Below are 16,108 nucleotides of genomic sequence, written 5' to 3'. Positions count from 1 at the left end.
CATCCTGTAAAATAAAGAAGCAAAGAATATGTGTTTGTGGCAAACCCTAAATGATCATGAAATGAGGAATTTTCACACCATATTTTGACTAACTGTTTGCCAGAGATTGTGGCTGACTTAAAGAAGAGTTGGTTAGGCATCAGAAGAGAAAGATAACAAGGACACCCGGAGTTCTTGTAAGTGCTCATATGAAACCATATCTGTCTGGATTTGGATGAGTGGTACAGCAGTAAGCTTCAGCTGTTGTGAGAGATCTGTGAATCAACATCTTTTTTTTTTGTACTGGCTTTCTTGGACCTTTCAAGTATCAGTTGTTTCATGTCCTTCAGAGACAGATCGCTGGCTTGCATAGGTAGATATTTTAAGAATAACAACATTTATGTTCTTATGTTTCTAAATATGACACTAAAATTACACATACCTAACAAAATAATGGTCTGTTTTCCTGTTCTTGCCATTACTAAGTCATTCCTAAATCAGATAAACAGAATATGATTTGTTTCTGTAATGGTAGTTCCCATAATGAACCTGGTCACGTGTAGTAACACGCAGTCTGTGCCCCAAAGATGTTATGACTGACATGTAAAAGCATTCTATCTTGATTTTTAAATCTTTTCTATGTTGATAAATCTCTATATTGTTGTTTTTTAAAGTCCCAAAACACTGCTTGCCTGCATTTTTTGTGGGCAGCATGGGAAGAGGTGATACAGTACTGAGGACAATACAACCTCAGGAGCAGGTAGTGTTTGGTAAAAACAGAACATTGTGTGCAGGAGCAGACAGTGCAAAATCAGAGAAGGTAAGCTAAAAATTAGTTGAAAGGTTAATAGGTCACATTTAATCTAAGGATGACGTTTCAAGCTTCTGTAAAAGCTTGACTCATCCAGATGTCAAAGTCAAGAGGGAGAGAGTATCTCCTAGACAAACATGCAATAGATGGCTGCAGCTGTTCTGATGTTCTAGTTTTTTAGATGCCTGTGAATTGTTCTTTTCTGGATTCTAGGTTAACTTTTCATCTGTCTTGTGCTTGAAGGAATCATGGTGATGTATCCATGATGATCTAGGGACACGATAAATCAGATTTGTAGGTACAGGCAAAATTTTTCATCAGACTCTGAAATGATTCAGAGAATAGAACTGAGAGTTGGAAATTTTTCTGTTCTAAAAGATCTCTAGGCAACTCTGTCTTGATTATGCTTTTATTTGGGCTTGTACTACTCTTAAAGCCTCTTCCACACATGGTAACAAAAGTGCTATTGTGCATGCAAGCATCTTTTAAAAGGAAAAAAAGTGCATTTTCCTCTGTGTGCCAGTAAAAAGCTTACATTTCATGACCATTAAGTTCTGTATGTTCTGGGACTGAAATCCACTACTAAAAATCCTCCCCATAATGTCTGATGTACACATATATGTGTGGAAACTACAGTTGGAGAAGACATTCAGTGACAAGGCCAGGTGCCTTAGACAAGTCAGTTAAAGCAAGTCTAAACATGATCAAGAAAAGTTTAGCCAGTGTTTCAATGTGACTTCACATTAAAATGAAAATACAAATCAAAGATCCTTCAGTGATTCAGCATTCTGAATCTGTCCATATAAGACCATGATTCTATTCAGTTGCTTCTTTTGCCTCTTTTTGTTTTCACCTTTTCTTTGTTTTACTTTTTCTGTCTTCTGGTGTTCTTTGGTTTTGATGACTTTCTCTTTTAATGTTCTTTCAAGATGGGCTGTGTTGAATTAAAATCACAGACACTTTATAAGCCATGTTACTTTGAGGCTGAAGACTCTTAGAAGATTATTAAAATGTGCATTACCCTGGCTAGTATAATTACTAGGTAGTCATCAGTAAAGAGCTGCTCATTTGCTAGTTCTCATGTCTTAATTTTATGTCATTTGGCTAAAATGTCAATCTCAAATTTATATCAACCAAGGGGAAGACTGACACAGTCTCACTGTCTAAGATCATCTTGCTGTCTAGGCAAGTGTTGCATCTTTCTGTGGCCTCAAGACTGTCTTACACTGCAGTGGTTTGGAAAGTTTTAAATGATCGATGAGCTTCTATGAAGATATTGCTAACCTCTGGACAGGGAATTAGTTCCCTGATGGAAGGAACTAGTTGAGGCCTGCTGATTGCACAGGGATTAAAAAGAAACCCAAACCAGAAAAAGGCAGTCATGAGTTATGATTAATGTTTAGTTTCTTATGGTAACTGTTCTCTCTTCCTCTAGCAAATATTGCTCAATCATTTACATGACAGTAAGCAATGGCACAGTAATGTAGTCTTCCTTGGATCTGCTGATTCTCTGAGGATTACAAAGTGTGTGTTCAGTAAAGCAACTAAAAAGACCACCTTTCTCCCTTCTGAACCAGAGCTGTGTTAATTACAGCTATCTTGGTCACTCCTAGAAGCTTTACTGGAGTACTTTGTTCTGCTCTGCATTTTGGAGAAGGGTTTGATAGAGTAGCTGATGATCTGGTGAAGGAAGTATTGTCTGTAAAGCCTGTGATAAAAACTACAGTGCAAATATGTAGAGTTCTGACTTTTCATTCATCCTCATTTTCATCTCTGTATTTGCTACACCTTTGAGCCTCCTTTCTCCGTGTCCAGTTCAGTTTCTTATTGTGCCTTTGGTCAGCCTGTTTGTAGAGCCATTATCCCTGTTTTGTCACATAACAATGAACAGAATTTGAGCATAGCATCACTGCTTGCTTCTTTTTGAGCTCTCTCCTACGAAAAGCCCAGCTTTACTTTTGTCTCTCTATAAAAAGTGAAATGAGATGATTTCATTGCTTAGGTGGGTTCTGTGTGCATGTGTTTAAAACCTGAGTCCAATTAAGTCTTTTCTAGGGGAAAACTGTTGGCTAATTGACCTTCACAAATCCAGAGACTTTTCTTTCCTAACACACACCACTTGTCTAATCATGGAAAATTACAACCTGTAAATGTAAGAGAACGTGTTCCTCTATGTAGAAAATGGTGCTGACTTTGTAGCTACAAAACAAGAGTTCATTCCTGTAACAGTAAACATCTTAAAGTTTTACTTGATTTTTCTGCAGGAAATGGAAGGTATTCTGTGTGTCAGTTTAATGAATTACTACATTTTCTGGCTGCTCTGTTTGGAGGATCTTTTCATCCTTTAATATTTTGTTAACCAGATATGTAATGATAATTCTATGGTAGCTGCTTTTCACACTGCAACTATATTTCTGTAGGGGAGCTGCTGACACAGTACATTTCAGAACTGCAAAATTCAGAGGAAATGATTCGTTGTGGCTTTTCAAGGGCTCTTGGGGCCCTTCCAAGATTTCTACTAAAGGGCAAGTTCCGACAGGTGAGAAAATGTGATTGTCATAATGAGACAAGGGCACAGAGTGCTTTGAATGAAACCTGTGATGGTCATAATGATCGTAATTAAAGGTCTTTGTGCAAAGGGGTTTAGATTCTAATGTACAGTAACTCCAGAAAATCATCATGAGTTGAGCTTGACATGGATTCTGATAATTTAAATGTAGTCCTGCTTTAGTAGTATTAATGGAAAAGCCAGAGATTGAATTATCCCTTTGCTACAGGACGTTTGTCCAAAGGGAGAAGTGAGATGTGCTGGCAAGACCTGGTGAGAAAACAAGCACTGTTGCCTGCTTGGTGCTCTCATATGTGATTGAGCTCATTTTAACATGAAATCTAAATGTAACATTTATCAGAAATAATCCATTGGATTCCAATATCTCAATTTTCATCTTTTTTCAGGTTTTGGAAGGTTTGAGAAAAGTTACCTTAATTTCCTCTACAACTGTGAGCTTTGCAGAATCTAGAAGAGATGCCTTAATAGCAATTGCAAAGTATGTTTATCATGTTTATTTTTGTTGTCTTGTTTTGATTCTTTCTGTAGAAGCTTTCTCCTGTTCATGCTGCTTTCCCTTGAGAGCTTGCAGCATGATTCTGGCAGTCAGTTACACTGATGTACACATTTTTAGTGAGGGACAGAATACATCTGTATTATTTAATATATATTTAGAGCATTATCATACATCTGAGGATGGAGCAAACTCCAATGGTGATGCATTTGATATTTTTTTAATCAATGAATTGGTTAGCTAAGTATATTTGTAAAGATCTCCTCCCTTATGGGCTGCTGTTGGCTGAGATGTAGCGAGGAGGAAGAATATCTATTTTTTCCACTTTCTTAATAAAAATGATTTCAAGGAATTGTACTTTTTCTCTGTAGGAACATTTTCTGTGTTTATATGCCACAGTGCAAAAAAAAGGATGTCTTCAGTATAAAAAAAACTAGTTAGTATCAAATTCAGTTCACAGTGTATGAGGCCTTTCTTGCTTTGTTTTAAAAGAATTCAGAACTTGACAGGCAGCAGAACAAAGCTCTGATCTTAATGCTTCTCCTTTCTAGTGTTATGGTTTTGCCCCCACCTTTTTCTCTTTTTAAAGGATTTGCCAGACAGTAGGTGTCAAGGGAGAAGGATCCCAGGAAGAATATGTCAGCAGAGAGAACATTCCTCAGATTTATGCTACGCTGCTCAGCGGTGTGAACGACTACACCACCGACAGCAGAGGAGATGTTGGAGGATGGTGAGATGCCTTAAAAACTGAGACTTCAGCTGAGCTGTCATGTTTGATGGCCAACTGAAAATCCATATCTTTCCAAATCCTGTTAGAGATAGAAGCTTTTGTTTGAGTATAGGTAGAAACTCACTATGGGAGAAGTAGAAAGCGAAAGGCTGACTGTTGCTCGCCTTGGAAGTCAGGAAGATGGGGCTGCTGTGTTTTAAACTGAAGTTCAGCTGTATTCGAATTTTGTGGATGGCATTGTTTTCTTTCAGTGAATATCAGGAATATATTTATTTCTCAAAAGTACAGAGACTTTAAAACATTCCTCCTGTTTCTTGGAAACACCATTCGCTCCTGCTTGGTGGAACTGTCCTGCTGTGCTTCCATGCCATGGGGATGTTTTACCAGGAGAGGGAGCAGTTGCATAATGTGTCAGTGAGAAGTTGTCGAGGCTCGTGACTCTTACTGGGATGGGCAAAAAATTCTGGTGGTACTGGCTGTTTTTAAAAAACAGAGTGATTTCAGCTGGGAGATTGCAAGAACAATGATATCATGAGTCTGCAGGAATGTATCTACAGATGTGGAGTCTGTGGGTATAAGATAAAAGCTGTAACACTTGGATTTTTGTGACATTCTTCAATTTTCACACTTCCCTTAATATATTAAAGAAGATCCAATATATGATGTTACATCCATCTGAATGGTCTGTATCCCTTCAGTAACAAAAGGCAATTTCTAAGTTGATGAACCATAAAGGTTTATGTTTAAATTCTAAAGGTGTCATTGGGGATGTGACATCATTTACTGGTTGGAAGTTCCTGCAATCTTTGAACAGCCAAAATTTCATGTTACTCATTTTTTCCCAGTAGAATTCCAAAGAGAGTTACAGGGTGAGGAAACCATTTGAAATACAGACTGTAGAGAAATATACAGGAACTGTACAGGCTCTCTTGTCAGGATACTTCTCTGCTTGTATTTATGAGCATAAATATACCCAGCTGAAATAGTACCTGTTCATAAAATTAGTAAATCAACAGAATTCAGGAATAAGTCCATATCTGCTGATTTAAAATCAAAGCCAATTTTGTTGCTGTGTCTAAAGCTCAGAGTGGTAACACTTAATCCATAAACTAATTGATAAATGTAAGTGATGAATTAATGTTAGATGTCTGTTAGTTGTTGGCAATTGGAGCAAAATGCTGTTTTTGACAAAGGCTTCTTCATTTTAGTGCCTTAATCATTTTAATTGGAAAATAATGCAGATGTATGTTGGGTTGAGATACTTTATGTGTAGATTTGTATCATCCTTGTTTAACTGTGGTGGTAATAGTGTTTGCATGGTATGGTAATGATGTGGTAATAGATATTTATCCTGTCTGGCAGCTGTATGAAGCATCTCAAGGTACAGAGAATTGTGTTCAGGATTTGTATATGAACAACCTGTTGATTCCTGATATCTAGTGTTTTGCTGTGCTGAAAAGCACTGGTATGACAGAATTTTTTTGTTGAAAAGATATCCTTATTTTTCCAGTTTGTTTAAGAAGCTCCTACCAGTGCTGAGTCACAGGAAGGGCTTGGTGTGGAGTTTCGTTCACATCCTTGCAGGGTGCTTGTGAAATAACTGATTTAGACATTTTTTTCAGTCACTCTCCACTTCTTTGAAGGGTGTTTTCAACAGTAGTAAAGGAAGATGAAACATCATTTCCTTTAATTTGAGTGGCATCTCCTATATTGTAACTGGCAGCTGAGGCTCAACAGGTGAGAGGGAACAGAGGATTACTGAAATGAAAGGCTCCAAACTAGCTGTGTTGTGGCTATAGCAAAGCTGGCAGAGCTCACCAGTGATGCCTGTGACCTGTGATGTTAATTGATGACTTGGGAATGCCACAGTGGGTGAGATGTTAGCTCTGCCTTGCAGGGGAGGGTGTGTGCTCCTCCTTGCCCATCATACTTCTTTCTGTGGCCAGCACAGTCTCAGTCACATGCTTCCTCCCTCCTCTCTGCTGCTAGCAAAACAGATGTGGCACATTAGCTGTATTCAGCCTCAGCAGCCAGCCTCAGCATGCTGATCCCTGTTCAGATCCAGTGTAATAATGCTTGATGCCAAATGTGCTCTGGGTCAGTTGGGGCACTTTTTGTTAGGCTCAAATATCTGGTTATGTCTGGTTTAGAGTTCTGTCCTACTCCCTCTTTAGTGTCATCATTCTATTTGACAGCCCCAGATTTGCTTAAATAAAAGAGAAGGATTAATTACAGTATCATTCTTCTCTTTGGGATTGGTTATTAGGCAGCTGGAACACAGGGGCAGGGACTGCAAAGCACGTTTGTAATGACCATAAGGAACAGGAGTTACTATAACACACCTTACAACCAACTGTTGTCTTAAGGAGGAGTAAAAGTTATGACTGTGCATTTTTTGTGCAACATGTATCATGTTAGAGCTTTTCATTGCCAGTGATGTTTGGGTAGTTTATACTGCTGCCAAACTTTAATGCTTGTGCTCTACCAAGTCATTATCAGTCACTGAGACCTCCTCAGTTCCAGTGAGTTGCAGCAGCCATTTGTAACTACTCTGTATTTGAACACAAAGTGATGAGTTCTCCAGTGCACAGTAGGAGAAAGATGTTTTGTGCCATGTTAGCACTGGGCACTTTTTGAATTGACCAGCCTTGTTCTTTTAGGATACTTCATGACAATATTTACAACTGTATTGGGTCAGTACACAGGGCAAATAATGGAGACTGCTCTTACCAGCCTGCATTTATGTTTGTACTTTCCTTGTTTTGTGTAATGAAACCCAGCTCCTCAGCCTTCAGTAGGGCTTGATAAAATTGTCGTATGACAGGGAAATCATAACACAGGACAAGAAATCATTGAGAAGGTGTGTTTGACATCTCCAGCTTAGGAGAGGAAACAAAGATGCAAACTAGCAAGGATCAAGTGCAGGTCATTCCAGCTTGCGCAAGGGAGGAAGGAGCTTGGCTTTATTTCTCCTCCTTCAGCTGGCAAAGAAGCAAGAGAGCTGTAGATGGATCTCTAACTGAGAGAATGTGGAAACATGAGAGACAGGTGTAGCTGAAAGAAAATGCAAGACCAATAGTGTAGAGTGAGGAGTCAGAGAAAGAAGAGTTATTGAGCTTTTTGCTTTCAAAGTTAGGAGAGATGCTGAAGCAGGTAAGAACCTGGCTAAGTGTAACTACGTATTCAAGTTAACTTCCACATCTGACAGCTCTCAAGCTCCCCATACCTGTTGTTAACCCTTCTGTCTGTGTCTTAACTCAAACCCAGAACTCTACAAGTAGAAACTTTCATAGAAATCCCTAGGAAATAAAATTCTCAACCCCCTTTAAATTCAAGTGTGATTTCAGCACTGGATTCTTTAAAGTTTCTTTGGCAATGTCAGCCAAAATCAAGTCAAGAAACATGTAAATTAAAGGGGGAAGGGGAATCCTTTCTCATGGCAAACTATTGGCTGCCAAATACTTCCATGGGCCTCTCAGATATGGTTTTTTCACTCTGTTTTTTCTAAGCCATTGACTGAGATGCAGAGATATGGGGAGGATTGCTGTTTCTCTGAGACACCTCCTCTTTGACGTGTCATTTTTGTTTTCTTTAATGGAATCGTGGGAAAGTTTAACCAACTTTACTTTCCATAGGCAAATTTTACTTTCCTTTTGACAGATCGTTGCTGGGACTTGTCCAACTTGTCTACAGGTGTTAGACATGAATATGTAGTAGTCTGATACTATATGAAAAACTAAGAAAACACACTTTGATGAAAGATTGCCAAACTTGTATTAAGCTGCTTAGGAAAAAATGATGTAATTTACCTTTTTTACCACTACAACAAATGTCCCACCCAGTTTTAGATTGCATGGACAACTATTGTCAGCTTGTTTGGGAAATTAGAAACAGGAGTGTTTCTTTTCACACCATCTTTTCAAAGATTCCCTTTTTTTCCTTTGAAATAAGAAGTTATTCCTGAGAAAGGATAACATGACCACGAGTGACTGATGTGATGACTGTGCTGATTCTGGTCTTCTGCAGCATGGTGTAACCAGTTGAGAATCTACCGTGGTACTGCCCATCTCTTAAGAAAGGAAATACTGTGAACAGCTCATGTATTGACAAGGCACATGGTTTAAAACAAGTGTATTCATTTATTGCTTTTAAATTACTCTCAGCATCTTTTTTTTTCCTAATTTGACATTTTGAAGGCAGAAGATCTTCACTGCATGGATCAGATGCACTTCAAGCACAGCTTAGTGCTACTTCAGCAATCTTTATCATTATTTAACACAGAGATTTAAGCCATCCTCAGTCACTTTTTTTACTGTTAGAAATCTTAAGTTTCAGACAAGAATAAGGTACTTTTAACAGTGCTTCAATATCTCAATGTCAAAATGTGGGTTGACCTTTTTAGAAGCAGACAAAGGACTTTGGTTTAAATCTATCTGCTTGCACACTAAATATTACTAATCAATATAAATTTTAACCTTCTTAAAGTAAAGAATAAACATGATAACATCTGTATGGGATATAAAAATTAAGATGGTGAGACAAGAAGGCTTGTCTGGAATCTAGGATGACTGTTGTACCCTCAGTGCAATGTGAGCTTCACTTCACATGATGGGGCTTGGGGGTATAGCTGTACACACTCCTCTTCCTCCCAGAAATATCACAGCTGCTCTCAGTGGTTACACTTTCAGTGCTTTACATTTTGGTGGTGTCTGACTTAACTGCTGATGTATTTATTTCTGTAAATACTGATGGAACTACTGTAACGTGTCTCTTTCAACAGGGTCCGTGAAGCTGCTATGACAAGTTTAATGGAAGTGACGCTCCTGCTGGTTCAGAACGAAGCGGAGTTAATCAATGCCAACACGTATGCTGCTTCTCCTCTTTTGTCCCTTATCCCTTACAACTACATTCCAATCTGTTCAAGAAAGCATTGCTTATATATTGTATGCTTACTCCTCTACTGAGTGTGACAGAACTTTGGATGAAAGCTCATTGAAGCCATACAGATGCTGAGAGTATTGTTGTATCTCTTTCTCAGACAGACTTGCCTTAGTGAGAGAAAGGGAGTGGTAGTCCCACTTTTGAAATACAGGGCATCTGTGAGGTTTGGTTTACACTTGCTGCCGCTGTGGACCTTGCCAGTATTGTTCATTTCAAGAGAAAACAAACCTGCCCACTTATCCAGAGCGTTGCATCATTACTTTGAGATGTGATAAAATGTGGAGATGAGTTTCTATTCATCGCTGTCTTCTTTGCTGAATTACTAGTATGAAAATGCAGAGAGAGATAATTTACAGCAAGCTGCTGGGTTTTAATTTCATGATGCAGTAGTCCTAATAATAACAAAAAACCCCAAAGCCACCAGTTTTTAAATATAGCTTGAGCTCCAGCAACACTTGCCTTGTAGTGGTGTTGGTTTAAGAACAGAGCATGCCCAGTGGTTAGCTGAATATACACATGATTTCTTTTTTAATCAAAAGACCCCAGACTTTGAAGAACATTTTGCAGGAAAATAACTGGATTCTATAGGAATCTGCTACTCAAGCAGTGCCTGTTGGCTAGGGGTTTCCTTCTATTGGTCTACTGCAGACACAGATTGTTCACATGGAACTTAAAAGAGTTTCCTGCCATTTGGGTCATATTTTCTAAATATTCTGTGTCTAACTGGAGGAATTGTAACTGGTTTTACTGTCATTAGTTGTCCTTTCTGAAGGTGGAACACAGTGTTGTAGCTGAGAGTTCAGTTATGAATGTGGGCAAAACAGGATGTTGGAATAAGATGCTAAAAACTAGCCAGAGTTGAAGAAGTGATTGGTTTGGGATAGACTTTGTCCTCTGCTACATGTGCAGTTTTCTGCTTGGAAATGTGCTTTTCTCAAGGTTCCTGCTTTATTTGTCTGAAATGTAGCAGTTCATCCAAGCCATAAAGCACCTTCACATCTTCTTGGATGAAAGGTGGTATGTGAACATCAAATACTGTGTGATATTACCATTGTGCTGTTTCCTCCTTGATCTATGGAAGATAAAGCTTCAAAGATTCCATCACCTTGTCGATGTCTTTAATCACTTGTGTGTTCCTCATGAAGAGTTAAACCAGCATACTTTCATATAGTATAGTTTGGATATTGTTGAAACAACTGAAATCCCCATTTTACTGATGATATGATTGTTTTCTCCTCTGTAGCTGCAAACAGATCATGTGCTGGTTGGCTCAGCAGTCGGCTGAAAAAATCGACAAGTTCCGAGCTCACGCGGGGTCTGTGTTCCTCACGCTGCTGCACTTCAGCCATCCCCCAGTCCCACACGTGCCTCACCGAGAGGAGCTGGAGAGGATATTCCCAAGGTAACTGATTGAAACATGTACCCTAAAGTAGTGAAAGTAAAAGAGAAATGCACACAGTTAACACCTGGTGTAATTGTTGTGCCCAAATGCACCAGCACAGGTTGGGGATTGAGCTACTGGAGAGCAGCTCTGCAGAGAGAGCTGGGAGTGCTGGTTGACAGTAAACTGACCATGAGCAGCAACGTGCCTTCATGGGCAAGAAGCCAGTGGCAACCTGGGGGCAGCAAGGAGAGTGTGGGCAGCAGGTCAAGGGAGGTTCTGCTCCCCCTCTGCTCTGCCCTGGTGAGGCCTCATCTGGAGTCCTGTGTCCAGTTCTGGGCTCCCCAGCTCCAGAGGGACAGGGAAGTGCTGGAGAGAGGCCAGTGCAGGGACACCAAGGTGATCAGGGGACTGGAGCATCTTCCTTATGAGGAGAGGAATAGGGGCTGTTTAGTCTGGAGAAGAGGAGATTGAGGGGGGAGCTCATTAATAGTTACAAATATCTCACTGGTGGGTGTCAGGAGGTTGGGGCAGAACTTCTTTCAGTGGTATCTAGCAACAGGACAAGGGGTGATGGGATGAAGCTGGAACACAAAAAGTTCCATTTAAGCATTAGAAAAAACTGTTTCAGTGTTTCAGTGAGGGAGCCCTGGCCCAGGCTGCCCAGGGAGGGTGTGGAAGCTCCTTCCTTGGAGGGCTTCAGGACCCACTTGGACACGTTCCTGTGTGACCTGATCTAGGTGGGAGCTGCTTCTGCAGGGGGGTTGGACTGGATGATCTCTAAGGTCCCTTCCAACCCCACCATGCTGTGATTCTATGAAATGCCTGATATGTGTACAGAGGAGTATTTGGTGCTGTTTGTCAGAATTCCATTGAAGTGTTCAGTGAATATGCATAAACATATAAAATATTCAAAAGAAATACTGATTGTATGAGTTCCTGTAAGACCATGGTTTCCTAAAGAGATGGGTCTTACATGGGCATGCTGAGGATGTCTTTCTCTGGATCAACCCCAATGATTTTGGAACCCATCAGCCAATTTCATGGTGTATGGTAGAGATCATGTCATGAACAGTCTTTCCTTCCTCAGTTTTTTTCCCTCAACTGGGAAACATTCATTGATAATAATGATACTTTCAAATGAAATGGATTATTTGAACCAAGCTCTGGTTGCAGTAGTTTTCTAAAATGGAACTTCCTGTTAAAGCAAGAGTGAAAGCAATTCATTCCTGAATGATTGTGATATAAAACCTGATTGGAATGAGGAACATCCAACTTGTGTCCTCATTCTGTTTGCATTTGTTCAGCAGAATCTTAACCTCATGTAACTCAAGAAGTTCTCTGTCTTCTAAGCTGCTGAAGGGGAGATGGGGTAGTGTGTGGCAGCCTCCCCTGGAATATCTGTCTTTGAAGCAGTTGTTCACGAGCTGTTGGTAGGAGAGAAGTCAGAAGACAACACAAGAAAGGGAATTTGTTTTATGCATGTGAAAATGAAACTTGTTCAAATCCCTTACCTGAATCAGATCAAGGACTTGAAGGTTGCTTCACTTTACTGGCAGTGGATGATGTTCTGAGTTGTGTTTTCCCCCTATGCTTAAAGGCCAATAATGAATTTGGTATGTTGGGAATTCAGACTTTCTTCAGTGACATGCAGCCGGAGGATGAAGGGTTCATAGGAATTTATGGAGGGGAAAGGCAGTGCACACGTAGACTTTTCTTCCTTTCCCTAGGTCAGAGAAGGAGACTCTGAACTGGACTGCTGCATCAGAAGCTTTCCCTCGAATCACCCAGCTTTTGGCTTTGCCAACGTACCGATACCACGTGCTTCTGGGTCTCTCGGTGTCTGTTGGTGGATTAACAGAGACAACGGTAAGGGAGCAGAGTGGCTTTCCTGCTGGGAGGAGAATGCATTGGCCTGGTAAAATTGTTGACTGGAGTGTTTCATCTGTTACAGTGGATATTGCAGATTACTGTGAGAATTTAAGATGTAAGATTTTTACAAGAAAACAAGTCAGACTTTTATACCTCATGGGCTTTACGTGTTTAACCTCTAAAAGCTTTTCTTGACTTACTGAGCATGCAGGAAACATGATTTGAGAGTTGGGCACAGAGGAAAATGCTGAGGTTCAACACGGGCAAGTGCAGAGCCCTGCACTTTGGGAGGAAAAACCCCCTGCACCAGCACAGGCTGGGGATGACCTGCTGGAGAGCAGCTCCAGGAGAGAGACCTGGGAGTGCTGGTGGGCAGCAAATAAACATGAGCAGCAACGTGCCCTCGTGGGCAAGAGCCAATGGCAGCCTGGGGGCATCCAGCAGAGTGTGGGCAGCAGGTCAAGGGAGGTTCTGCTCTGCCCTGGTGAGGCCTCATCTGGAGTCCTGTGTCCAGTTCTGGGCTCCCCAGCTCCAGAGGGACAGGGAAGTGCTGGAGAGAGGCCAGTGCAGAGACACCAAGATGCTCAGGGGACTGGAACATCTTCCTTCTGAGGAAAGGCTGTGGGACCTGGGGCTGTTCAGTCTGGAGAAGAGGAGACTGAGGGGGGAGCTTATTAACATTTACAAATTTCTAAATGGTGGGTGTCAGGAGGCTGGGGCAGCACTTTTCTCTGTTGTATGTAGCAACAGGAGAAGGGGTGATGGGATGAAGCTGGAACACAAAAAGTTCCACTTAAACATAAGAAAAACCTATTTCCCTGTTCAGGTGAGGGAGCCCTGGCACAGGCTGCCCAGAGGGGTTGTGGAGGCTCCTTCCTTGGGGGCTTCAAGACCCACTTGGACATGTTCCTATGTGACCTGATCTAGGTGACCCTGCTTCTGCAGGGGCTTGGACTGGATGAGCTCTAAAGGCCCCTCTAACCCCACCATTCTGTGATTCTATGAAAAGCAAGAAATACTTTATTTCTCAAGTTATGGCCTGATAGAACCTGAGAGTTACAGCCCATTGGCTCAGTCAGCACTGATCTGTATTTGCTCTTCCAAGGCGTTCACACAGGACGAGCCCTTCAGCTAAATGTCACAGCTAAACACCGGGTGATTGCTTTTTATGAAGTGAGGTGAATGCCTGTTTTTGTTTGTAGCCTGATGTAAGGGGTTAACTGTTAGTTGTCAATAATGTGTTAGCAGTATGTCCTTATGGAATTTATAAATCTTGAACCACTTTCTACAAAAGTACCAGAGAGATGCCAGGAGTTACATTATGAAGAAACATCATTCAGATGTCTGAACACTCTGAGCTCTGCTGTCTCTGTTTCACTCTTCTGTGCACGTGCTGTGCCTTATTTGCTTTTGTCTGTTATGCTGCCACAACCTTCCAAACTTTATTATCATTTGAGTATATCTCCTGTCCTTATATTACAGCTAGTCTTGCTAGTCTCAGAATTCTTGGTTTCCAGATATTTGGCTTGTAACTTTTTTGTTATTTGATGTAGCCAAAGATGTAACATACATGAAAATAGCTGTTGGGTTAAAGACACTACAGAGAGATATTAAACCAGTATACAGAATAATCTGGGCTATCAGCTAAATCTCTAAATTGCAGTGGCCCTGTAACAGGAGGAGGAGGTCATGAGTCAGCACCACAACAGTGTTTCTAATTGAGATTGCTCTAATTAAGAATTTTTGTGGAGAGTGAACAGCTCCTGCTGGTTTCAATGAGGGAACGAGGTAAGCACTGCAAGCTTGTCTCCCCTGGCTTCCACTTCTCAGTCTTGCCATGAGCTGTTCAGAATATGCCCAAATGATGTGTTTTGCCCAGTGCCAGAAGTTCTGAGCTTGTGATAAAGAGATGTCCATATGACTTTGGGTTTTGCATAGCTGAGCATATGGTGTCTGTGCAGTCTCATGTGTCTAAACCAGTGCTGAGAATGTTAATGTTTCTAAAATGTCAGCTAATTATATAGCAATGGCTGGTTTAAGAATCTGAAAGCACATGCTTGTTGGTTTGTGACAGTCATGATTGTGTGTTTAAGCCTTAACAGATTTAGTAGCAGACACATACCTGAAATTCAGTTTTTAGTCAAACACAGTTGGTTATAAGAGGCTCCACTAAAATCAAAGTGCAAATGGAGGAAAATTGTGGAGAAGCAGCCATTCATCTGCTGATGAGGCCAGAGGAAAATTCTCATTCAACATTTTAGTATCTTTGTATTTTGTTAAGCTCTGGCTTTGCTTGGTTTTGAAAAGTGTAAACAATTTGGTTACTTCTAGCTCCTTTCCCTTGTTACCATCTGCCAGGATATTTAAGGGAAACCTTCTGTACTGTTTTCAAAACATGATTTTGAAATGTTAACTTTCTGTGACCCTGCATTTTTCTTCAATGCTAAAGGCTTCTTCCGCTTACAATATTCTCCAGGGCTTTGGCTTTAGAAAGAAGATGACCTAATTCTCTTTTGAGCCAGATATAAGTGCAAGGGAGGCTCGAAGTACAGGGTACTTTACACTGAGGATCACACAGTGTTTGGTGACTTGCATCTAGGATTTAAAATGTGATCTATAGATTAAAATTGATGTGTCTTATAATGATCTGTGTTTCAAACTATTCTATCAAAGCCTGGAGTGTTCTCTGCTTGTCCAGGGACTGATTTAAAACCTTAAGAGATAATTTGAAGAACTGTTCCCATTAAATCCGTGACAGAAGCACATTTTTCATCTTGGTTAAAGGAAAAGGAGTTGTCAAATACATGTTCTTGCAGTAACCCGTGTTCTTTCCTTAAAAAAAATACATGTGCACACACACACATGGGCATAGAAGTTAGAAAGCTACCAGATTTTTGTATACTGCAAGATAATCTGAGTTCAAACATCGATTTGTCTTCAAGTCAGCTCGGGCAATTAGCAGGAGAAAGGCTCCATTGTGGTTCAGTGGTCAGTAGCTATTTTTCCCCAGTTAAAATTGCTCTGCAGTATATTTAGCAAGAGTGGGTCTTTGTTTTGCTTTTTAAAGAGATTTTCTGAAATGAGCTGTGTGGGGTATCTCAGAAACATTTTGGTGGCAGCATGGCTGCTGGAAGAATGATAGCTGAGGCGTTTGAAGTGCTCTGCAAAAACAGAAGATGTCATTCCCTTTGGGATTTGGCATTCTGCTCCAGCGCCTCGGTTCAAAGGGCACTTTCTCTGTGTAAAAGAATCTTCTAATTATATATCTGGCCCACAATGATGCATATTTATTGTGGCTACATAAAAAGTCCTCTCAGGATATGGAGATCAGA

At 40.6% G+C, this 16,108-nt stretch overlaps 1 protein-coding gene across 1 annotated transcript in view; it reads left to right on the top strand.

Annotated features, from left to right (window-relative positions):
• Positions 1-16,108, top strand: part of TBCD (tubulin folding cofactor D) — a 134,858-nt gene that overhangs the window by 97,676 nt on the left and 21,074 nt on the right. The window contains exons 28-33 of the mRNA XM_062010703.1: positions 3,211-3,329; positions 3,746-3,837; positions 4,442-4,582; positions 9,363-9,446; positions 10,767-10,925; positions 12,635-12,773. Of these exons, the coding sequence (XP_061866687.1) occupies positions 3,211-3,329; positions 3,746-3,837; positions 4,442-4,582; positions 9,363-9,446; positions 10,767-10,925; positions 12,635-12,773 (734 nt within the window). The remainder of the gene's footprint in view (positions 1-3,210; positions 3,330-3,745; positions 3,838-4,441; positions 4,583-9,362; positions 9,447-10,766; positions 10,926-12,634; positions 12,774-16,108) is intronic.

Source organism: Colius striatus, chromosome 18, assembly GCF_028858725.1.
Source record: "Colius striatus isolate bColStr4 chromosome 18, bColStr4.1.hap1, whole genome shotgun sequence".
Classification (NCBI taxonomy): domain Eukaryota; kingdom Metazoa; phylum Chordata; class Aves; order Coliiformes; family Coliidae; genus Colius; species Colius striatus.
The sequence above is the reverse complement of the archived record's forward strand: the minus strand, read 5'-3'. Positions and strand labels throughout refer to the sequence as shown.